The sequence below is a fragment of the Medicago sativa genome, chromosome 4, assembly GCF_051527215.1.
Source record: "Medicago sativa cultivar Bolivia chromosome 4, Bolivia_mono, whole genome shotgun sequence".
Taxonomy (NCBI): domain Eukaryota; kingdom Viridiplantae; phylum Streptophyta; class Magnoliopsida; order Fabales; family Fabaceae; genus Medicago; species Medicago sativa.
In genome coordinates, this window is record NC_140752.1 from 89621110 (window position 1) to 89646650 (window position 25541).

The 25541-nt window shown below is 34.6% G+C and overlaps 3 protein-coding genes across 6 annotated transcripts; 1 reads left to right on the top strand and 2 right to left on the bottom strand.

The window, feature by feature from the left end:
• Window positions 1–95: 95 nt before the first annotated feature.
• Window positions 96–8081, bottom strand: LOC146933505 (Translation elongation factor EF1A/initiation factor IF2gamma family protein). Of its 3 annotated transcripts, XM_085705303.1 has the most exons (11): window positions 7704–8081; window positions 7433–7600; window positions 5780–5998; window positions 5231–5308; window positions 4568–5076; window positions 4371–4481; window positions 3792–4279; window positions 1988–2156; window positions 890–1129; window positions 675–809; window positions 96–569 (listed from the first exon to the last, which is right to left on the bottom strand). In XM_085705303.1, exons 1-11 carry the CDS (start codon window positions 7795–7797, stop codon window positions 438–440), a joined length of 2343 nt encoding a protein of 780 aa, XP_085561429.1. In that variant the 5' UTR covers window positions 7798–8081; the 3' UTR covers window positions 96–437. The 3 variants fall into 3 exon arrangements, with proteins under 3 accessions (XP_085561429.1, XP_085561430.1, XP_085561431.1); XM_085705304.1 differs by lacking the exon at window positions 5780–5998; XM_085705305.1 differs by lacking the exons at window positions 5231–5308; window positions 5780–5998.
• A 2725-nt stretch (window positions 8082–10806) lies between these two features.
• On the top strand, window positions 10807–16607 carry LOC146933506 (exonuclease 1-like). 2 transcript variants are annotated; one of them, XM_085705301.1, is made up of 15 exons: window positions 10807–11108; window positions 11302–11421; window positions 11542–11665; window positions 11845–11982; window positions 12118–12327; window positions 12485–12659; window positions 12761–12834; window positions 13466–13589; window positions 13936–14138; window positions 14242–14296; window positions 14409–14761; window positions 14850–14901; window positions 15611–15830; window positions 15926–16078; window positions 16176–16607. In XM_085705301.1, exons 1-15 carry the CDS (start codon window positions 10948–10950, stop codon window positions 16234–16236), a joined length of 2223 nt encoding a protein of 740 aa, XP_085561427.1. In that variant the 5' UTR covers window positions 10807–10947; the 3' UTR covers window positions 16237–16607. The 2 variants fall into 2 exon arrangements, with proteins under 2 accessions (XP_085561427.1, XP_085561428.1); XM_085705302.1 differs by having other exon boundaries at window positions 14421–14761.
• Window positions 16608–17194: 587 nt separating this feature from the next.
• On the bottom strand, window positions 17195–25104 carry LOC146933507 (alpha,alpha-trehalose-phosphate synthase [UDP-forming] 1-like). Its single transcript, XM_085705300.1, has 18 exons — window positions 24956–25104; window positions 24113–24455; window positions 23483–23580; window positions 22974–23362; window positions 22517–22631; window positions 22267–22368; window positions 21974–22124; window positions 20970–21058; window positions 20643–20691; window positions 20350–20450; window positions 19966–20153; window positions 19403–19520; window positions 18980–19153; window positions 18777–18899; window positions 18601–18688; window positions 18317–18447; window positions 18092–18190; window positions 17195–17762 (listed from the first exon to the last, which is right to left on the bottom strand). Exons 2-18 carry the CDS (start codon window positions 24444–24446, stop codon window positions 17364–17366), a joined length of 2748 nt encoding a protein of 915 aa, XP_085561426.1. The 5' UTR covers window positions 24447–24455; window positions 24956–25104; the 3' UTR covers window positions 17195–17363.
• Between the last annotated feature and the right edge of the window lie 437 nt (window positions 25105–25541).

Here is a 25541-nt window from a genome sequence, read left to right on the forward strand (position 1 = left end):
AAAACTTGAGGGATATAAACATGAGTACATGACCAAGAACAAAAACAAGAAGCAAAATTTAAGAAAAATAAACAAAACCGTTGGCAGAAAAATCCTAACCAATAAAGGATGGAATTGAATCCCATCAAGTGAAGCATTAAGAAGTAACCTCAAAACAAGTCATTCCTCTGTTCAACAAGTCTAGACTATTGATGAGAAGAGCTCTCTTATGAGCTATCTATGATACATATATGGTTAAAGCATTTCCAAAAAGAAAGGAAAAAAAACTCAACATTTAACCATCTTTACATAATTCACATGTTGACCAGAGAAGCTCAACAAGAATTACATAGCCGCCATTGTCTATTCTAGCTAAAGTAGATGGAAAACAGATGTTTACTGGAACAATATACATGGTATACAGGGAACCTCTCCAATGTCATCACTGTCGGCATAAACTAATCTTGTTCTTCGATTATTCTTGACACAAGTCCAACAGCTATTGTTCTTCCTAAAGATCTAAGGGATACTCTTCCAAGAGCTTTACATCTAGAAAACTCTACCACACAGACTGGCTCGTGCAAAATCACCTGAATATTAGAAACAATAGAAGCCAGCTTTGAGTGAGTTGCACTGTAGACGAAAAGATATTCATGTGTTCACATCGAAATTACAAGTTTAGCTATGTTATTCACCTCAATTACTGCACTTTGTTTTGACGTGAGACAACGAGGGTTCTTTTTGGTCACCTTACCAGTCTTGGGATCAAGTACTGACAATATTCTTGAAACTCTAGCAGGCTCTTTTGCATGATGTATGTGAAACTCTAACTGCCAATATAGAAAAAAGAAAATTGACATTTATCCCAATAAGCAATATTAAAAAATAAAGTGCAGGGAATAAAGCACACCTGAGCGCCGATCAATATGGGACTTGTACCATCCAAGACAAGCAATTTCAACTCCAAATGCTTTGCAACTGCAACAGGAAAGTCAGGATGGCATAATACGCCTCCAGCCAATACATGACTTCCATCGACACCATGCAACGTTACAGCTACATTATCTCCAGCTCTTGCAACAGAGCAGGCGTTAGAGTCACGCTCCAATGTACGCACTGTTCCAACAACATCTGAAGGCATAACTAGCACCTATAATTATTAAGGTGTACAGTTAGGCAAGAAATATTTCATTTCAAGCCATGTTAAGAAGAACTTGAGCATAACTGACCACATATTACAAGAAATAGTTTGCCATGTTTATTTTTAAATATGATGGGATCCTGATCCAAGAGGTAGGCCATAGGCCCATGATTGAACATGGAATTGATACAAAAAAATGATCGGGCAAGCAAACATTTATGCTTCAGAACAAGGAATAGCTGGAAAAACATTTATGGACCTGGGAAAAAGGCACATTTGCGAAGAACTACATAAAATGAGTTCATCAAGTACTTTTGTTTCATCATCCTGATGAAACTTGCTGTCCTTGTATTTTCAGTTGTCCTTTTCCAAATTTTATAATTTACTTTAGTCTCTCAATTTAAGAACTATATACAAAATTGTCTATATAGTAATTCTTCATCCAAATTATTTTGTTAAATATTTAAATTGTGACATAATTTTAAAAAATAAAAAATAAAGAAGTCCCTATGGCTATTCATGTGGTAGTCTTGCATGAAAAAATAGTTTTTGTGACTGTCATGCCAAAAATTTTAAAATAAAAATTTGAATGGAAAATCACGATGACGGAAACAAATAAACAGGTGATTTGATGTAATTTGTAAATTAATGGACGAAAATGAACATGTTGATAAAGAAAAAACTAAATAAACACAATGAAAGCATTGGGTGTGAGGGACTAACTTTAACGGGAAGTTATTAATTCCTATCAGAAGAAACTTGGTTTTAGATCAGTACAAAACACTTCTAATTTTAATTATTAGTGTGAATCTTTCATTTGGTTTTTCAGTTATAGTAAATTAGTCACAGCACAATCCAGTTTTATACCTTTGTTCCACTTCGAAGAGCTCCTGCTTCCAGTTTCCCACAAGCAGACACCTGTCCTTGTGCAGTTGATTTGATAACATCACATATTGGCATTAGCAGAGGTTTTGCGAATTCTCTAGTAGGAGGTTGTAGTGAGTCAACTGCACCTAACAGATAAGGTCCAGTATACCTGTTTCACAATGAAACAACCATCAAGTTTTAGCATACTATAAAATGCATAGATGCACTCAGTTTGATTTCCTATCAAATAATCATTCTTTGGTTTGATTTTCTTAAGTTTCAAGACCAAAGTGCATGTGACCCTAATTTTGATTTGGGTAAATTTGACATTTCTACAAAAAAATTAGTACAGTAACATGATTAGAGTGTAACAATATCCTTTAGAGTTTGACTGAATAAAACAGATGGACAAATATGTACTGCATGTCAGAAAGATTAGGACTCGCGCTGCACATATTAAGTTAGGTTTTAGGACCAAAGTAGGTTCAGTTGGAGGGTATAAATTGGACTTTTTTGCAATTAAAATATGAGAACCATAAATCAAGGTGAGAAGGAAAACATACTAATAAATCAATATGGCCAAAATCTATTTTCTCAATTGGGATTTCAAAGCAGCAACAACAGGCAAGCACTAGGCGACTAAGCTAAACGGATCAAATAGGGTTTACAGAAAATAAGATGCCTTCTGTGAGACCGTTAAACTTTCTACATAGCTGTTTTATGCTTCAGAAATAGAGGAAGTTCAGCCTTTCTGAGGTGGGATTTACAAATTCATTACAAGGTACGCACATAGCTATTTCTACCAAGGTGAGATATTAAAGTAAAGCAAAATAAATTATATATGCAAGAAAATGTGTGAAGCCAGTCTTTCTGGAACTAACACAATTAACAAAATGGCTGCATATGCTACTTGTGGCAGCCAATTTAGAGATAAACCGGCTCCTTGGGAAACCATTTAAGTTGGGTTCCACTAAATTAAGATTAAGTTAAAACTAACTACATAATAATCTGAACTTATATGAATAGTTTATTTAAAATAGTTCTGAGTAAGTTTTTGAGAGTTGTCAAACTATCCAATTTTACCATTAGATTTAGAATGATTATTGGGGTAAGTCCATTAGCATGCTAAGTTTGAGTTAAATCTAATTACAAAATAATATGAATTTATGAGTTGTTTAGAAGAAGTTCTATACTAGCTTCGAGAGTTGTCAAACTACTTTTATGTCACCATCTATGAAGCCCGGATACATAGTACGGCTATGGGTATAATATGATACAGATACGAGGATACGGATTTTTTTAACTCAGAATACGATATGGCCTAAGATACGTTAACAAAATTAAAATACACACACACACACAAATATAGAATACTTGTAAAGAAAGAGACATTGATCATTCTTCAATAATTTATAACTATAATAATCACAATTTACAAAAAAAAAAAAAAAATTGTAAACACAAATTATAGAATTTTAGTCTAAATCATAATATATTAACCCTATAGGGTTTTATTTTGTAGGGACTAAAAACAAAACTGTGAATATTTATAGGGATTAAAAACTTAATTAACCCTATAGGGTTAATTAAGTAGGGTTAATTAAGTAAATGGTCTTATGCAATAGCCAAAAACTTAATTAACCCTATAGGACTAAAAACCTAATAAACAAAAGCATGATTGAAAAACTCAACAAATGTCTTGGTTATATGCAATAGCCAACAATTCAAAAACATTTTTAAAAAATTATAGTCTAATGCCCACCAAGGGAAGTTAAGATCACATCTAGAGTAATCAGTGACATACCAGTTTTTGAAATGAGCATCAGAAGGGGATGCTACCAAATTTTGATTTTCCATGGCACTCAAGGGAATCCATGAGAGAGAAGAATCTTTGAACCCACATGAGCGGAGAAACATTCCCAGCTGATGTCTTATAAAATCAAATCGGTCTTTGGAGTATGACACAGCATCCATCTTATTTACTGCAACTATAACATGGTCTACACCGAAACTTCTAATAAGTTGTGCATGCTCTCTTGTTTGTCCTTTGCCGCCATCCATACCAGCTTCAAATGCACCAAGTGAGGCATCTATAACAAGAACTGCAGCATCAGCTTGTGTAGCTCCAGAAATCATGTTTGGGATAAAATCTTTATGACCAGGAGAGTCAAGCACAACAACGTGATATTTCTTAGTGTCAAAATATGCCACAGCCACTGTCATGGTTATTCCCCTTTCCCTTTCTTCGGAACTTTCATCAAGTGCCCAAGCATAAGCAAAGGATCCTTTGCCCTGATTAAAAGAGACGAGGAAGCAGAAATAGACACATGAATTCATAAGCATCAAGCACCAAAAAATAAAAATGACTCCACGGTGAAATTACCTGTAACTTGGCCTCCTTTTCACTTTTGTGCATTTCTTTCTTGGAAATTCGTCCCAATAGGTGTAATAACCTACCAGATAGTGTTGATTTTCCAGAATCAACATGACCAACCTACAATTAACAGATTAAGCACTGTGAGACATTTCTTCCTTGAAATATAGTCCTGGGATATATGAAAGAATAGGTCATTTGCGTACAATTGCAAGATTCAACTGAGTCAACGTATCTTCAGATTGTTGAGGAAGCATCCACTTTTCTGGCTGGTAAGAAACTTGTTGATGAGGTCCCTTAGCATTAGTATTATCAGAACTTTGAGATCTTGCATCAGGAACTGTGTGGTTAAAACTGCTGGAAGCACTTTCAGACTTTCCGTCTTTGTTAGAAGACAAACTAAGTTTATCACTCTCTTCAACTTTTGGTAGTGCAGACAAACTACCGGACTTTTCTTTGCTTGATTGAATGCCATTTGTACCAATTTTTGAAGAATTTATTTTATTCGCATAGTTTCCTTTGTCCTTTGGCAAAGATGCTGATAAGCTGTTTGAAGTTTTACCAATTGTTTCGAGATCAATTTCTACATTTTTGGAAAGCTTGTTCTTTTGCATTAAAGACGATAAGTTGTCTGCACTTTCAGTATTGGATTCTAGTTCATTCTTCTCTCTGCTGCTTGATGAAAGCCGAGAATCTTTAGAGTTTTTAACTTTGTCTGAAAGCATAGTGAAATAAGATACATCAATATTTATCCAAAAGGAACTAAAACATGAAAAAACTAAATATGGGGGAAAATCTACTTTTTTTTTTGGTTAAAGCTAGGGTGTCAAAGTTACAGCCTGAAGACAGATAGGTTGAGGGAGGGCTACCTTTCAAACCCAATTTTGAAGAATGTAGGCCAGTATGAACCACATCATCTGGGGATGGAACGTCAAACTTGAAAGGATCTGTCCACTCCAATAAAAAAGATTTGATCACTATTGTTTAAAAATAAATGGTTATGTAAGGTTTGCTCTCATGTACAAGGAGTTCCAAAAACTAAAACATAGCACATCATTAAAACAAACTCAAAACTTCACCTAATAAGATCTTTTATTCTAATTAGTACTCCTTCCGTCTCATATTAAGTGTAATGCTTGGAATATTTGCTTGTTTCATATTGTTTATCATTTTAGAATACAAACGAAGCATTACTTACCTATTTCTACTAATACTACCCTTATTTATTCTATCACAGTCCACCTAACTATTTTATTAATAAGGATATTTTAGTCAATGAAGCTGGTTTTATCATGGAAATTAGTACGCTTTATAACCTTAAAAGACATTTAATATGAGATGGAGGAAGTATTGCATAAAAGTCAAATATCGTAGAAACTACACTAATTCTACAAATGTATTTTAAAACTTGTGAAGACCTATATTTAAAGAGGGATGGCTTTGAGCATTAAAAGCCTTATGAATTTCATGAAATTCTCCTTGGACATTCTCAAGCTTGTAGATGTTACTGCCATCTGTCCAAAAACCAACGTCTTGCATTGGAAATATCACAACCTCTTTGGGACTCTGTTGTGGCAATGATTGAAAAAGAGACTGGGCCAACTTGGATGCTCCAGGAGTTTTGTTTGTATCTTCAACTGCATCAAAGAGATTTTTCAGCGGGTTATAGGCATATCATGTCCATTGTTGTAAACCTAGCACTATACAATGTGGGATATACAGAGAGCCGAAGTTTAAGATCTCAGCTATTCTTTTGAAATTTGCCTATAGTCAAATTCCCTTTAAGTTGTCAAAACCAGGACAACGACTATCACGAAATCCAAGACCAGTTAATTATCAATTTTGCTTGGTTATTTTAATTCATCGGTCATCCTTCTGCTCTTGCAGAAAAACCTATGAGGTACAGTTTGGTTTGGCTTGCCTTTCTCTAATAGCCCTATAAACGAAATTGTCACTCAGATCCACTTAAGGGTGCACCATGAAGTTGGGATACAGGATCATGATAATAGCACACTCAACTAAGGCAGTAGCGTCATAGTGACCAGCACTGAGCTGTAGAGTCATGAATCATGATAGTCAACTATTTACACTGAAAGTCTGAAACTACAACTTTATTCGATGGAAGCATTTGTCGCGAAGGGAAAAAATATCAGAATTCAATAGCAACCACTGCAATACCTTCTAAAAGATGTGACATGGAAAGTAACGAATCCCACGAATTTTATATCATTTTACACATTAATAACTTGTTTTTCATAGTAATGGAGTTGATTGAGTTTAGAAACTTCAAATTTCAAGAGATTCCAAATCCCATCTTCCCATATCAGAAATAATAGCATGATCAAAGAGTTTGATATTCCATATCAAACAAGCCAATCAATGAGGCATCTTTACTCCTTACCTAAGACAATAAAGCTTTGTCTCGGAAGGGTTTTCGAGGGCAGAGGGTTATGATAAGCAGGCTCTCCACTAGTTTGGGAGTTTTTAAAAAACAGGAGAAGGGTTTGGGAATTTTTAAAAACTCTACAAAGCCCTCTTCCGTTGCTTTTTACAGTTCCCTGTAATTAGAGGATTTCAATAGAATAATTAATAACACAATTTACTAATTTGACGGTTTGTAAACCATTCACCGAAGGCATTTGTGATTTGGTATTGAGAAAAAGAGATCTGCAACGGATGTCTAAAGCCATTGTTCTTGCTGGAGAAAACATCAACATTATGTGTAATGGACACAGCAGCGCCAGCGATCACTCTACATGCGCCTACCGAATTCTGCTCCACTGCAAAGTTCCTCTACTTCCCATATTTGGGCCCCCACCTCGAGAAACTCCACAAGTACGTTATGTACCACGACAAGAACTTCAACTACAAACTGGCAGGATGGATTCGTTCAATAACAACTTTAACGGGTGAACATTCCACCATGCACCCCGGCCACATGGACATAGAACTCGGACAGTTTCTCCATAAGAGCAACAGGAAGTTCAAACAAACAGTATTTGATTACTTCATTCCCTCCTTAGACCTAGTACTAAACTAAATTACAACTATTAATGAATAAATGGATTTACCTGTTTTGTTGATGTTGGAGGTGGTTCCATTGATAACCAAGGGGTGACGTAGAACGCCACAAATATCACAGCAAGTCATGCTCTCGTCATTGTCATAGGTGCAAATAGAGCAACTCCAAACTCCAGGTGGCTTAATGGTCTCTTTCTTTGTATCAGGTTGTTCTACTCCTGCTTATTTAATAACACAAACAACAAAAATGCTATGCTATGAGAATTGTAAAAAGCTAAGTAAAAACGAGTAGTAATTAAAAACTAAGAAAAAGAAAGTGACCATAATTTTCAGATTCAACTTCATAATCATAGTCATCATAATCCTCATAGTCATCGTCGTAGTAATCGATTCCATAGTTTACTTTACGCGGCATGATTTTCCGTCGAATGAGTTTGGTATAAGCAGTTAACAGAGTCTTGGGTAAAACCTAATTGGTCTATGGATTAATTTTGAGACTTTAGTCTAAACTGAATGTATAATTGAATTGAAAAGATGAGAAGAAGGTGGGGTTTGATTGGTTAATTAAATCTGAATCGGGAAGCGAATATTAGGGTTGGAGTTAAACAAGTATGATCGGAAGAATCACAGACATTGCCATCCCTACTACGAGTTTCTTCTAACTTCTAATCCAACCAAAACCATTTGTACTTTAGATTTGTCTTCCATCTTTCCGATTGCTATAAAACAAAAAATCAATTAAGGAGAAAATATAATTTTGTGTATTTTCTTTTATCAATTAAACTTTTTTATTTGCAATTTTATCTTTATTTAATTATTTTTATTACTTTTCTTTCTACATATTATTTCTTTTACTTGTATTTAATTTTTTTTGAAAGAGTTTTATTTGTATTTAATTCAATTGTTGGATCACTACCAAAAAAAAATTGAGTTGTTGGATTCAGTTTGAATTTAAAATTTGATCTAATGGCAATTTTTTTTAAAGGAATGACAGCTAAAATTTTAAAAATATCTAATATAATCCTTAAACAAATTTAGAATCTAAATGTTATAATCTTTTTAAAAGAATTATTGTCTTTAAAAAACACTTTTAAAAATATTGCGTTTGTCTTTTTTAACCATGGTTGACTCCAACTTGCTATTTTTTTTAATTTTTTTGACAAAACCAGCTTGCTATTTTTCTTCGTTCTGTACATACAATAGACAAAATTTAAAGTGAATCGGTCCAATAACTCATCATAGTTCAAACCAATAAAATGCAATTTTTAGGTAGATTTAGAATTGATTAACTTACTAGAAAATATTACCGTATATTTCAAAAAAAAAAATATTACCGTAAAATAAAAACTTACTAGAAAATATGTGTTGGGTTTATGTTGTGAGACTTATTTTATGTTTTTTTAGTCTATTTTAGTTTTTGGGTTTATTCCGAGGTTTGGTTTATGTTGACGGATTTGTTTTATTTTGAGATCAATTTATGTTAGCGGAGTTCTTTTATTTTTATATCTATTTATTAATTATGATGTGAGTTTGTTAATTATGTTGATGCTGTCGATATGCCTCATAAGTATGTTTTTACCACAAATTAGTTGATGTCGGATTTTTAAAAATAACAACATTGTTCTTCCTTTAAAAAAAAAAAAACAACAACAACATTGTTCTTTTATAAAAATAAAAATAAAAACATGCATTAAATGCACATCCATTTTGTTGTCCCTACACACATATGTTATCTCGCCCTGGAAGGGTGGACAATCTCTCTCTCTAAACAAATAATTATTTTTGTATATTTTTAAACGGATGGTCCAAAAGCCTATGGAAATAACTCAGGGCAGTCCATGTAAAATACAAACTCAATGAGTTAGAGCCCGTTTGTTATAGCTTTTTTTAGGAAAAAAATCACTTTTTTTAAGAAAATAATCACTTTTACGAATATTGCATCCGTTTGTTACAGATTTAAAAAAAATCAGAATCTAAAAAAAATCTAAAAACAGCTTCAAATGAGAAGCTGTTGAGAGCAGCTTCTCAAAAAATAGATTTTTTTTAGAGGAGAGAGAAAATATGGATCTAAAGATTGAACTAATTTTGTAACAAAAAATCGCTTTTATATAGCTGTATCAAAACAAACTAGATTATTTGCTTAAAAAAAGTGATTTTTCCTACGGTAAACAAACACAAAATAGATTCTGATTTTTCATAAAATCTATAAAATATAATCTCTAAATTATTTTATGTCAAAATCACTTTTATTTTAATCCGTAACAAACGGGCCTTTAGCTAAAAAAGACAGGGTCAAATTTTTGAAGTTTTTTACAGCTCATCCCGTGATAGATTATAGGGTTAATACGTTTTTACCTCCTGTAATATGGGCGAGTTCTGGTTTTCCCCCCTGTAAAAAAGATTCTTTCGATTTCAACCCTGAAATATGAATATTCTTTCGGAAACACCCCTGATCCCATCTGACACACTCCAGGTGCTGACATGGCGCGCCACGTCACCCTTTTATGATGACGTGGCACGCTGATTGTATAGTTTTTTTTTTATTTTTTTATAGAGACACGTGGCATTTCTGATTTTTTTTAATTAAAAAAATATTTATTTTTTTTTTAAAAAAAATAAAAAAACAAAAAAAATTCTTAACAAATAAAAAAATACCGAAAAAATTTAAAAAGAAAACAAAAATCTGGAAAATTTTAAAAATAAAAAGTAAAATCTGAAAAAATTAAAAAAATGAAAACATTCTGGAAAAAATTAATAAATTTCGAAAAATTCATATTTCCAGATTTTTTCAATACCGGAAAAATAAAAAAAAATCATATTTTTTTGGGAAAGTACTTGTCATTCAACCGTATAAAATATGACACAAACCATCCAGCACATGGTTCTCACATTGTCGTTGTTCCAAAGCTTCGTCTGGGTGAACCAGATGCTTTCATATGAGTTGATCAACAAACGATGATCCTCAACGCTATCTACCCAACTTGTGTCTCTAGGTTGAGTCAGTCGTTCATTTGGTCCAGATGATCATTCACGCCAAATAATGTGGACCTTAATCATGTTAGGTTTCTCCCGTCATAGTAAACTACAACCTTGATGACTATAACTACGGGATAAATGTTCATGATTTTGTGGTGATGTTTGCAAATGAACAAAAACATCAATTTATGTGCGTCGTAGACCACAAAAACTGTCATTATAAAGTGGACCATAATTTTTTTTTTTTTTTGTATTTGATTAGTTTGGATTATAAAATTTTAAAAACAACAAATAGGTTCTAGACTATAAAATCTGAACAAGGTAAAATTTCAATTAAGAGCAGAAAAAATGTTTTCATTGTATTTTTCTAATTTTGTTTTAAAAAAAAACAAAAAAGGAAAGAGAGAGAAGCGACTATATGTGAGTGGAGGGAGGATCAAATCCCAATAATGAAAACTTTCCCGCCAGACATTTTCGTGCGCGCGTCTCTCTCTTCAACTCTATAGAAAGCGAAGAGTCGCGTACCATGAAGTAGAAGATTAACAGAGTACAGTGTGTGTGTATCTGCTGAAAACTGCGAAGAAGTGAAATGGGAATCCATGGTCTGTTACCGCTACTCAAATCAATTATGATTCCAATTCACATCAAAGACCTTCACGGCTGTTCTGTTGCCATCGACACTTATTCTTGGCTTCACAAAGGTGCCCTTTCTTGCAGCACCGACCTCTGCAAAGGCATACCCACTTCTAGGTTACCCTCTTTTCCTCACTTCCTCTCTTTCATCTTTCTTCAACTGGCTTGTTTTTAGTGTACCCTTTATGATTATTTTGTTGGGTATTTCTTTAATTTGTTATTTAACTCTAAATCAGCAGTAAAAATTTGATTTTTATTTATGGGTTCAATTGGGTCAGAAAAGGGGTTAACTTTGTATATTGCGTTACAGGCACATTGAGTATTGTATGCATAGAGTGAATTTGCTGAGACATTATGGTGTTAAGCCTATTCTTGTATTTGATGGTGGGCTTTTACCAATGAAGGGTGATCAAGAGAACAAGCGTGCCCGGTACATACTCTTATATGATCTCTGGTTTATTAGCTTGTTTTGAAATCTTATATTATCATCATTCTTATAGTTGTTGTATTTTTGCTTATGAAACAAGTATTTTCTTTGCTATGTGTGTAGGTCTAGAAAAGAAAATTTGGAACGTGCGGTTGAACATGAATCATATGGAAATTCTACTGCTGCTTACGAGTGCTATCAGAAAGCTGTTGATATTTCGCCTCAGATTGCGCGAGAACTTATTCAGGTAGAAATGGATTTGATTTATCAGAGTTGGTCTGATTGTTGATGATCATTATAGCCTGTTATAAACACATTCACACATGTTTGTAATTTTGTATAATTGTATTTCATTTGAATATGTTATATAAATGTAATTAATAATTATGCTCTCTCCTAAATGTTGAAACCTTGTTTTTTCGGAAGGTATTGAAGCAAGAGAATGTGCAGTATGTTGTTGCCCCATATGAGGCAGATGCCCAGATGACATTTTTGGCAATTAGCAAACAGGTTGATGCAGTTATAACCGAAGACTCTGATCTTATACCATTTGGTTGTCCAAGAGTGAGTTTTGAGTTTTGACTAAGCTTAAATTAACATGCAAATGTCTTGTATCATCTGTATTGTAGTTTACATTATTGCTTAATTTGATAGACTCGCTGACTTTTGACTGATTTGTTTTTTTCCATTCAAATTTAGATTATCTTTAAAATGGACAAGTTTGGTCAAGGTGTTCAGTTTCAGTATTCCATGCTGCAAAAGAATAAGGAGCTTAATTTTGAAGGGTTCAACAGACAAATGCTTCTTGAAATGTGTATTCTAAGTGGCTGCGACTACCTTCAGTCCTTGCCAGGTATGGGTCTCAAAAAGGCTCATGCAAGCATTAAAAGATTTAAAAGCTATGACAAGGTAAGAATGGCGGATAGAGTTGACATGCATGATTATTCAAGACCAAAAAAACATGAACATATCTGTACATATAAACACACACACACACACAAACATCTTTCAGGTACTTTATATATATGAAATTTGATGTAATTCTGATGCCAATTGTAATGTACAGGTTATTAAGCACTTGAAATACAATGGTGTTTCTGTACCTCCCTTTTACGAAGAGTCGTTCAGGAAGGCTATTCTTACTTTCCAATATCAACGAGTTTATGATCCAGTTAGTGAAAATATTGTCCATTTGGCTAATATACCTGAGGATATTGGCGACGAGTTAGACTTTTTAGGCCCATATCCTTTAAAGATTTTGTTACCATTTTTTATTGAATATTTGATATAAATTTGTTAATTATCTGAGATCTTACTCAAAATAATACCTTAACCTGATGCACACCATTGCCAAAAGATATAGGACAAGGAATAGCAGAAGGAGATCTTGATCCAATTACCAAAATGCCATTTGAGGTAAACCTTCAAATTGTTACTTTTCTTGATGGATATTTTGCTTGTGTCGCGTGCTTAATTGAATCAATATATAAATTTCTTTATTTTTGGTCGAAATAATTTGACTTGTTTTATTTGTTCAGTTTTGGATTATGATGGTCAATTCAAATGACTTCAAAAGAAAGCGGATTTTGATGATGGTATAAATGTGATTGACAACAATTTAAAAGAAAAATCTATAACTGTTGAATTCCCTTTTTGCATGGGTGTAAATGAGTGTGCGATTTTTGCATATAACTTGGATGATGTTTTCATTCGTATAATGTCCTATACAAGGTTTTCTTGGGAATTTGAATACATGCTTTTAGTGAGACAACGGTTTAAATAGATAACTCTTCCTCCAACCTGCCAAGCTTTGTCTAAACCTCTTTCCCCCAAAATCTTCCAAACCCTCCTATGTCGCCCTCACACCTTTATAACCACCTCACCTCATTTCATACTCCATCCCTTCTAACCATTCCCTCTGTCATACACACAGTACTACACTTTATCACAAGTTAAGCAATAAACACAGATGTATGTTCTTCAATTTTTTACAGCCTACTTGTTTAAAGGTATTCTCTATTGATGTCTATTTCTTTTGAAATGGCAGGGAGACAAATTTGCCGCCAGATTAGAAATTGCAGGAACTAGTCAGTTCAAAACACTTAATTCTGAAAGGGTGAAGAAAAGGATTGATCTGCCTGTGCAGAAGAATCTCTTGACCAAGTATTTTTGTATCCTCTGAAGCATTATACTTTTATTGAATTTTATCAGTTTAGCATGTTTAAAAGGGAGGAATGTGGGGTTGAATTCCATGGTTCACATGAATACTTCCTGACGCTGTTGATGCATTAGCTACCATTTTCTAAAAATTTAGATTCTAGATTGTATAGCATCCAAGTAGGTCAAGAAAAGGCAATAACTTATTTAAGATAAAACAATGTATGAAGGCACATGCACTGAATCTTGATAGTTTCTTCATATAACATACTGCTGCTTTTAGGAAGCTTCCTTTTTCCATTCCTTAAAGTAAATTTTCCTTTTCTATTCATTAAAGTAAATTTTCCTTAGCCACGAAAGGTTTTGCATCTCTTGAAGCAAAAAGGGAATTCAAAGCGCCTCGGACGTCACCTACCACTGCTAATCAAAGTACACTGATTTCCTCTTCTTTCAATTCCCTAGAACATCAGACATTAGAAGCTGCTGCTAGAGAAACAGTGAACTCTGGTGCATCCACAGTTGACACTGAGAATTGTGACAGCAGCCTTCCTCCTAATAGCTATGTAAGTTGCCTGAACTAGAGAACTTTAATAGTGAAAATGCTGTTCATTGTTGCTAGTTAAACTCTTAGTTATTTTCTAACATACTATGTCCTTCTTTCATTAGATTGAAAACAGTTTTCCCACCAAAACTTTGGAGCATACGGAATCACCAAATCATGGTAAGAATATAAGCCAGTCTGCCAATGAGTTGCTTCGGGCGGAAAACTATATACTCCATTATTCCTTTGCATGTGTTGGCTGATATTCATTTCGCTGTCTATGTGAATTGAGTATCTATGGCAGGAGAAAAGAAAGGAAGTCCTGATCATACAATATTGAGACAGCCGAGGCAGCCAATTCATAAACCTTGTTTGGGGTTGCACAAGGAGCTTGAGCTCACAAATGTCGAAGACAAAGCCGAAGAGAAAACCAAGGAGACAAAAAGAAAGGTAATTGTAAGGAGTCGTTATTTTCAGCCGAAACAAGTAGAAAAGAATGCTTGTGACGAGAAACAAGAGCAGCTGTCCTCTTGCATCGTCATTGATGAGAGAAAAAATGGCATATCAGGCGGTGATTTATGTAACAACCATTTGATGAATAAAGACCCGAAAAGGAAGGTCTCCCCTAATGACACTATTCAAAGTGTAAGATTTTTTTATTGCTTTGAACCTTTTTGTTTTTTTAACACTTCCTCCTATTATATTCAAGTAGTGATAGTTTGAATTTCTGCAGGAAAATTTGCAGGCCAGGAAAATGAATCCTACTTCATCTACTCATGATAATGGTATATATTTATTAGAATAGAAACTTTGCAAGCGATATTAGTAGGTTTCACCCTAAGTGAAACTTATTTGTTAGCTTAGATCATATGGTTTTTCACCTTCACATAAATAGCCAATATTGATTATCTTGCTATTCCAGCTATTATGATCTTTGCTTTTGTTGTCATTTTATTTGTTGTTCTATGTGGTGGCTGCTATTGTTGTTATTGCATCATCATCTTTTATGACAGAGATTTTACAACTTCAACACAAGCTTTTCTTGTATATTGATTGACTACTTCAATTTTAAATTTCACTTTCAGATTCTTCTTTAATGGCAATTGGACTTTTACTGATAATGCAAAGTCAGATTGAATACTCGTTTCAAAAAAAAGATTGAATACTGCATTATTTGTATCTTTTGCGGTTGAGGAAACACACAAAGCCTGTTTTATTTAATTTGCAAGAAAATGAAGTTACTTTAATATGAACATTACTATCATTGGACAGTTATTTTGTATATTATAAACCTTTTGGCATATTAATGATAACTTTTCCTGCATTTAGCAAACCACAAAGTTCGGTACTTTTATGCGTGATATGGCAATGTCTTAAACAAACCAGGTGACAAAATGCTATAGTGGAGGGAGGAATGAGTCATATTTAAATAGATAAATATAGTTATGATCATGAAAGGAAGCATCTCTGAATTCTGATATTTCTTAAATTTAGGTTGCTCTGATCACAATGTTGGCGGGCCATTCAAAGAGAATAGTGCTGAAGAAGAAAAATTTGGAACAAACATTTCCCATTTAGGCCATTATTCACAAATATCTGAGAAGTCTTTGGAAAGATTTGCCTCTGTAATATCGGCTTTTAAATATACCTCCGGCTCTCGTGTCAGCGGTCTTCGTGCTCCTCTGAAAGATGTTCGCAACACTCATAATAAGAGGTAATGTATTTTCTGCCGGGATGCTGGATTGGTTGTACCTTGGAGTTCATATCAATATCATGATTTGTGACCGTATAAACACATGCTTATCATAGGCCTGCAGCTGTGGACTTGAGCCAATATGCATACGTGCCAAAACCAACAAATCATAGGCCTGCAGCTGTGGACTTGAGCCAATATGCATACGTGCCAAAACCAACAAAGACTAGAAGAGTAGCTCCTGATATTCGCAACACTCGCAATACTAGGTAATGTATTTCTGACATAATCCTGATATTCATTTTCCATAGGAGTTTCATAACAAATAGCACGATTTATGACCATTGATATACCTGTTTATCACAGGCCAAAAGCTGTGGACTTGAACCAATTTGCATATGTACCAAAACAAAGACTAGATGAATAGCTCATGGGAATTAGTTCAAATTGTTTAAGAAGAACTTTCCAGATTTGATTCAGGTTTACATCTTCCTTCGGATGCCATTGTGCCCTAGCCAGGACCTGTACTGAGTTAATTCTTATTTGGAAGCTGTAAACTGTATTCTTAATCCAACCACTAATTTACTTGGGATTTGGGAATTTGTTGTCTTGATGTGATCTTCATGTAATACCGCACCTGCGGCAAACTTGGTTGAATTTCATTATTAAACAGTGGATGCTTTGGTCAGGCTGTCATTTTTGGTATTAGTTGTATATCATGTTGTATGTCACCATGCTTAGTATTTTTCAGTATTGATGCTAATTGAAAAAATAGAAATATTAATTTTCTCAGTTTCATTTTTGGTGTTCAGCTAGTTTTTTTGTCATTTACAAATTATGCAACATGGTATTTACCTTCAGATTCATTAGTACCTTTCCTCCTTTTGATAGGGAGGAAGGTTGAGATAGCAGGTTAAATGTCATTGATGATCATGCGCCTTAAACCAATCAAGAAGCTATAACTCATTGGCGTGGCTTTGCAATTCATAAACAGTGCGGAAATAGATTTTGCATGCAGAACTTGTTTTTTGTGTATACATGCCCCATGGGATTTTAAAAGCGTCAAGTAGGGATTCATTCCATTCACGGGGATACATTTAAAAGAATGCCGATCAATGGAGTATTAATGGTTTGGGTTTTCTCTTTTGACAGCTAGTTTTAAGAGAGGTTTCTCCAAATGTTTGCTCATCACCATCATTAGATCTTGCAACTGTCAAGACAGTGCATACTGGAACCAATATTAGTAAGGTTAAGCCTGCCAATGGGATAACTAGTGCGTTTCGGAACTAAATGGTACATCAGCAGGTACAAGTGTGCTAAGGGATTAAAGGAGTTGACGGGCAAAAAGTTCATGGTTTGAATCCTGGCAAAGGAGAAAAATACTAACATAACAGCTAACATATTAACATTCGCCATTTTAAAAAACAAAAATGTACCAGTGTGCACTTTTATCAGTATTCAATAAACCAATCATTGAGAAAACAAGTCAATTAGACAACATAAGACCTTCCAAAATATTTTGACGTTCACATATATTGAAGGAGGGTGTATCAGTCAAGTTGATGGTGATGAAGAACGATCCGCCAGGTCACTTAAGAGATTGACAATATCTTGTGAAGTTTTTAGAAGGTAGCGGGCACTTGATCTCTTTCGTGCAACAGAACAGGAGAAGTAATTGTCACCTTTAAGATCAAGAACAGAAGAACCTTCATGTAGTGATGTTCTATCACGACCTGTTGGTCTCCAAGGATCACCACTTGCACGGTCGACCTCTCTCCTTTCTATATTTGACAGTGAACGTTGCTTCTTATACTGGGATGCTTTTGGACCACTTTTGCCGGATGGAAATCTTGGCAGAGATGATGGCCTGCAAGAATTGGATCGCATAGCTTTTGCCATTGGAGATACCTCAGAGGGGAGCTCTGGCTCAAAAAATTTATAGACATCTTCATCCTGAAACAGTTTGCCATAATAATTATAAAAGGCTATGCAAAGGCTTAGCTATCACATGTCATTTTGTTCTGATTTTGATCAAAGCTAATATTACTATTAAAGAACAACACTTTAATGTGTACAGCCAATATTTAACAGATATAGTAGTAGATGTTGTGTGATTAGGAGGTAACAAGTTCAAGTTATGGAATTAAACCCTTGCAAATACAAGGTAAAATTGCCTATAATAGACCCTTATAGCACTAGATTGCCCCTTTATTAATAAGTTTTCTGACAACACAAAGCCACAACAAAGAATATAAAATCAAATCAAACAAACAAATCAAAACCTTTGCTAGAAAGTGGCCAATGCATAGGACGTAATCAATTGGTTCCTTCATGCCTTTGCTATGAACTATCTCTCCCAGGATACGATCAATAGCTGCTCCCTACATCAAAATACATAGTACGAACGCCAAAAAACGAGTGTCTGGTCATATAGTATATAGAAGAAAATTTTCCGAATAAAAAAGCCTAATGGAGAATGTGTGCTAGCCAACTGGAATTTTGTATACCTTTGACACACCAACTGCACGGACCTCGACAGACCGACCACCTTGGACAACATCAAGAGATGCATTTGATATTGGCCCTGTCCAAAGATGCTGAAGAAGGTCTCTTGCTTGAAGCCTTCCAAACTCAACATCTAATATTTTTATTTAGTCTAAATAAGTTGGCAACTAACCATAAAAAAGACTCAACTTTTGATGACATGTATTAGCACAAAGCTCTTACTAGAAGAAAATGAGTAAGTTTTAAAGGAAAGGGGAATATCGTCTCAGAATATATTGTCACATACCTGCATATTTATAATTCCATATTACTGAGGTCTCGCGCAGCTCAAAATGAGACCGTGGGGTTCTTTCAGTAAAATACTCAAAAACATGCTGAAGTTTCATAGAAATATGAACAGTTCAGACTTGTAATCCAAGAAATTTAATATGAGAAACAGTTGTGTTCGTGTAGCCAAACTACCTTTACGCTATCAACCCAATCCATGTTTAAATTTTCAGGCATGGTTGTCATCCATTCACTTGAAGTAAGTCGCAAAAACATCCCATTTTCTGCTGCCAACCACATATTGTATTCACCAAAGTTCTGCATAAAATAGTTGTTATTTATTACAAAAGCAAATGTTGCTGAACATTGAAAAACAAATAAACTTTTCTATAGAATACTTTGTCTAGGACAGCTCTACCACTCCCACTCAGAACAACCACTGTTGTCTTTGGGTCATCAGATAACTTCTTTAAAGGTTCCTTCATATCTGGGTGCACTTTTAGTTCTAGTTCTTTAATCTGACCACCCCTTCCAAAAGGATCCACTGGTTCAGTCAGAGTGGCATTGAAACCCTGCAGTCCAAAGTAGCGGCAAAATGGTATAATGCTAGTGAAAAGGAACTATAACAACACCAAGAGAGTGAAACAAGTCATCATCATTATGAAAATTAAGTCCACTTCAAAAAACATCATCTCTTTTTCTTTAAACAATCATCTTCCCAAGAAGAATAATTTACCACATCATTGTACACAAAATAGGCTGGATAATTTATTACTGACATACCATAGTTAAGTGTTTGGTGATCTATTCTTAGAGCTTACCAGTATGATTAATCGGTTATTGGATTTTGAGTAACAATCAACTGCCACTTTATTGGGAAGTAATGGAGGAACTTGTCTTGTCCTAAGCTGAGCTTCAACAATGGTATCATTCAGTTCACTGTATAAACAGATTATCAGTGTGTTTATAATAGTTATTTCAGTTCTCAAAGACATAATATCCATCATTACATTGACACTATGTGCTCAACTATATCGTTAACTAACTACTCATCTCAAATTGAAATATTGAAAAAAATAAAAGAAAGAAACTGCTAAAACTTTTGTTCTATCTATTTTTACGTTAAACATATCGAATGATATTTCTTATGCATCTCATAAAATAATTTCCTCGGCTTCCACTGTAATGTCATGTTAGCTATAGCAGGTCACACTCCTTGTCAAAACAATGTACTTAAAAAACAATGTAATTGAAAGTCGGTTTTCAGCAGTCTAAAAGTCATTTAAAACTGTTTCACATCACTGTGGGTTTACAAGGGAAAAAAGGCAAGGAACAAAACTTATTCAAGAAAAACTAAAGGCAAGCATAGTTGCAGGATTAAAACCTAACAAAAGTTGCAGCCCATTCTTGTGATGTGTGAGTTGTCACATGCTTGAAATTAAACTGATGCCGTTTTTCCCTTTCATCAGCTGGCATGTCCAAAGCATAACCAATAGAAGCAGCAACCTCTGTGATATTCCATGGATTTACCAAGATAGCACCAGCACCAAGAGACTGTGCTGCACCTGCAAACTGATGACATTTAAATAGTTCAATATTTTTGAATCTCAACCACCAAGTAATTTTTATAATAATATAATTGGAGATATCAAAATTTAGTTATCTTTTTTAAAACAATATTATTACGCAGACATGAATCATGAATCGATAACAGATTTTTTCGACAATCTGATCCTGTTAAAAAGATACATAAAAGAAAGCCAATTACCTCACTTAAAATGAGAACCCCCTTCTTGGAAGCTTGACACGCAACAAATTCATAGCTGACAAGATTCATTCCATCCCTTAATGATGTTACAAGTGCTACATCTAAACAAGTGGAAAGTTTGGAAAGATTATGAAATTTTCAAATAAAACATAAAAGAATGTCCTACAGTTTATAGATATGGCCTTTAATCAGTCATCAGATCAATATCACACTGCTAGGATATAAAAATATTATTATTAACTAGAAGGACAACATGAACTATATCTTATATAATACATTAGAAAAATTAGTACCAGTAACAGCATAGAGTGCACATAATGCATGAAAGTCAAGTGATCGGTCCTGCAACCATAAAAAAAGATGGTTCAGAAATCATCACATTATCAGCTAAGTAACAGTATCAAAGGTTTTCAGCATTATCTGAAATAAATCTATGATTTCACTGCATTTGTCACATATTCCTAGAAGGTCAACAATATGACAAGTTCTGTGTTTTCAATGAGATTCCAAATTAGAGAAAAGTTCATCCTAACTCTGAATCATTATACTTGCACAGGATTGTCAAGTATCAAGCGAGAAATCTATGCCTACAACCATAATTAAATGTTTAGAACACTAACCAGATGGTGTATTGGGACAGCAGTAAGTGTTCCGAATCTTCCATTGATGCGTCCTACAATTTCATGCACCTGGCTCGTAAGCTTTTGATCTGTCAAAACATTAAGCGAAAAATATCACAACTAATATGGAAAAAAAAGTGACTCAGCCATGAAAGCAATGCCAATAAGTAAAATAGGATACAAGAGTCTAAATCAAGAGGAGTGCGCGTCAAACGCTCATTCACTCGCTAAAGAACACACACTCTATTATTAGTGCCACACCAGCTTACTTTTAAAACTCTATACCAGATAACCGGCTCTCCCAGTTTAGAAATTTTAACAATTTCTTTCTAAAACTGAAAAACACAAACGCACACTTTTTCTCCACCTCTTCCCTTAGTACCACTTGTAATGGAAAATTGGAAATATAACTCCATTGACAAATCAGCCCTTTATAGGATCCAGTAATTCGTAATTAAAGCTTGTATCTCTTTCAAAACAAATTCCCTTCTTTTAATAATTTGATTTTTGCAATACGAGACCAATCTAAATATTGAGTGTGCTTCTCTCAAAAAAAAATGTTGAGTGCGTTTTAATAATATAAAGCCCCCCCCCCCCCCCCCTCTCATTCACAAAGATACTGCTTCTGCTATAACCATTGTTTCGGTTTTTCTTCTCCAAAAAAAGAAGAAATAATATCCGTTTTAGAATGCCGACGTGGTGGAGTAGAAACAAAAACAATGGTGATAGTAATAAGAACCAGGATGGTTGCATCGGGATTGGCAGTGTGGGTGGAGGCGAGGGTGCCGGTGGCTAGTCCCAACTTACAAAGGTTTTTGCTTGGCGAGAGAGAAGGACATGAAGAAACACGTTGTTAGTTGCAGAGCCGGTTGCCTGATATAGGTTTAATGAAAAGGGGGACGTGGCACTAAATAGAGCGTGTTCTTTGGCGTGTGACTGAGAGTTTGACACTAGCAATGCTCCTAAATCAATGGAAAAAACATGCTCCTAAAGAAGTAACATACATTCAGGAACATCTGTCCTAGTAGGTACAGCAATTTGCAGCAAGACAACTTTATCACGCCAATGAGAATTCTCCTCAAGGAACTTCTCGAATGCCAAGATTTTCTGGGGAATTCCTTTTATCATATCAAGACGATCAACACCCATTATTACCTGTCCATTTGATTATAAGAACGAAGTGATTCAAATTCAAATGATGCACATTCATCAGAAACATGCAGATGCAGATCAGAAGTAAGAAGCCAAGGAAGGGTCTCAAATTTCTCAAACTGTTGAGCTTAGGACTTTGGCATACCTTTCGGCCTGCAAATCTTTCCTTCAAGTCTTTCATGTGAGTCTGGACTTCAGGAAGTGCAAGGGCTCGAATAAATCTTTCAGAGTCAATTCCAATAGGAAACTGAAGTTTCACACTCCCAAAAATAAAACATTGACATCATGAGAAGGAAATCAGAGAATTCATATTCATTGATGAAGGTATTTAATGCAGCTAACTCCACTGTTAAGAGTACAGAATTAGAAAAGATAGAGAATATGCGCAGATATACCGCAGCCACACGAGTTAGCTTCCCTTGATCTTCTACTCCTTCAGGCGTACCTTCAATCCCAAGAATTCGAGTACAAGCACTTACAAAATGCCGTGCATAATCGTAAGTATGGAATCTGGGAAGCAGGTAAATGAATGTATCAAAACCATAACATCAGACAAAATATTTCAGTTCCTAAAAATAATTTCATCAGACTAACCACTTGATACTTTTGAAGTTCACACAGAAAGCAATAATAGTAAATTTCACCAGACAAATGTATGTATCAAAACCATAACACCTTACTTTGTTGAACATAATTTACTTGTTCTAAGTGTATGCTTTTGATGCCTATTTACCAAAGTAATGTATCAAGTAGATGTAATTCTATACTTAACATCAAATATGAAACTTGTTCAATAGCTGATTATACAAATAGCATAGAAAACATATCTCTTTCATATAAAGTAGCACGTACCCGACAAGGTCAGCGGCAAGTACAGATCTCAACAGCTCTGATCTTGATGGCAGAGTCCTATGTATTTCTGAAGAAGGAAAAGGTGTATGGAGAAACCATCCAACTTTCATTTTGTCATTGTATTCTTTCAAACATCTTGGAAGAAACATTAGGTGATAATCATGGCACCAGACAACATCTCCATCCTCATAATGCTGATTCACTACATCAGCAAACATTTGGTTCGCCTTCTTATACGCATCAAATTGAGTTTGGAAACTTCGAGTTGTAGCAAGTCTATCCTCTTGTGGAAGTCCAAGATAATGAAATAGTGGCCACAAGATGTTGTTGCAATAGCCATTATAGTACTCATTAACTACTTCCTCGTCAAGAAACACTGGGATGCATCGCTGCAGTTAACAAATGCATAACTAAAAGCTTCATTACTGCTACAAATGATAAGAATCTTCATGCTTCTGAATTACTAAATTTTCACAAACGTTAACCAGGAAATAAACAATATTGAATACCATGTCAGATAAAGCTTTAGTCAAAGCTTTCTGCCCAACTTCATCAGGCACATTCAAACCAGCCCACCCAATCCATCTTGTGTCAAACTCCTTTACACCTTCAACAGAAACAACAAAATTCATACAACACTTCACTCTACAGATAGAAAAATACTATCTATTTCTCCAAATAATCAGTATCATTAGAAAGTTCTGAAGATAAATAATTATAATCCTTGTAGGGCATATGAGGTTGGCTTGGTGTCTAGAGTGGGTGAGTTAAGGGGTGGAGTGATGAGAGTGGTCTCGGGTTTGCTTCCCACCTTCAGCAAATACTAACAAATTAACAATTAACATACTAGCATTGGCTGTTTCAAAAAATAATAATTATCATTCTTGTAATCCAGTGTTGTCAACCGCAAATCACGGAAAATAGCGGTTTTTTCAAATTCTGCTACGCAATAATAGTGTTATAGCATCGATATAACCGCTATTTAATAACACTGTCGTAATCTATAAGATCGCCGACACTGATAATTAGATAATAAATAACATACCTGAATTAAATACAATAGACATGATATGGATAAAAAACAAATTAGCAAAAAGAATAAAACCAATTTGATGCAAGGTGACAAACTTTTTTCTTGCCTAAAAGTGCACTGACAAGACCACCAACACTGATCTCAAGGTGATACGATTCCACACCCTCCCTAACAGCAGAGACAGGCAACCTGTTAGCTACCACCAACAAACGTTGTTTGCGAGGCCTATCATCCGCAAACAACGTTTCCGCGACCTCTTCCTCATTATCATTCTCATTTATGAATGAATCACTGTAAAGTTGCTCTCCCTCTTTGCCACCATCTCTTCCGTCCTCGGCCGATTGAGTATACCGGCTCGATTTCCTTAGCTCTCTTTCTCTCAAAAGCCTTTCCAATCTCGACCTCGGTGTTAAAGGAAGACTGTGATTGTTCCCCTGCATACGCCTGACCTGAAATTTTCCATTATTTGAACTTATTTTATAGTCCAGAACAAAGTAACAGTCGATAATGTTCAATCTATGAAGGACTGACACAGACGTCGGACACTGCTACAAATTTTGAAAAATTGAACAAATTGAAGTAATCACACGTGTCGTGTCCGTGCTCCAGAGTGTTCAATCATATTCTCAAAGAAACACATGAATAGTTGCATTGCACCACTCTAAAACTAAAAATAAGTTTGCTACATTTTTTTCATAAGTTTCTGCTGTCACGTTCAAATTGCCACTGAAAAAACAAGAAACTATCAAGAATTCAATGATCCACGTATATTGAAAATTCTTGTTGAATTTTACGATCATCATAGTAAAAATTGAACGTGACATTAGATTAGGCAAAATCGTAACGTTTGTAACACATTAGAGAAATTAGGCTATACTTGATAACAGAATTTGAATCGTGAACAAAGAATTATTGAAATGTAAATTAAAATTTGATGAGAAACACGTACCTTGATGATGATTAGCAGAATGCAGATCGTTTGATGAGAAGATTTCAAGCTTTCACGTTACGTTAAAGTGTTGTTCGCAATGTGTAGCATGGTTTTGTACAAGAGTGGTAAAACAAGGCAGTGATAATGGTGGAGTAGGAAAAATTATCCATATATGTAAATATTTATGTTAATTAATTATTGAGATCAAAAGTCATGAATTAGTTTAAGTGCTTTTGTAGCTACTTGCTGATTACGGTTGATAACGAACCAAACATATGCTTAATCTTCACTTTTTTTGATGAGAAATGGAAACTTTTGTTTTCTTCAATTTTTTTATCATTATTACTCATTAGTATTATATTTTGTTAATATATTTAATATCCATGCCAATTTAAGCATAAAGTATACTTGATCCGTTTCAAAATACATGTCGCAGTCAACCATTTCACCGTTTTAAAATATATGTCGCAGTCAACCATTTCACTGTTTCAAAATACATGTCGCAGTTAACCATTTCACACATGTCAATGCCCAACTTTGACCGTTAATATATTCAATTATTTAAAGTAAAAAATTATAAAAATTTAATATTTAAAAATATTTA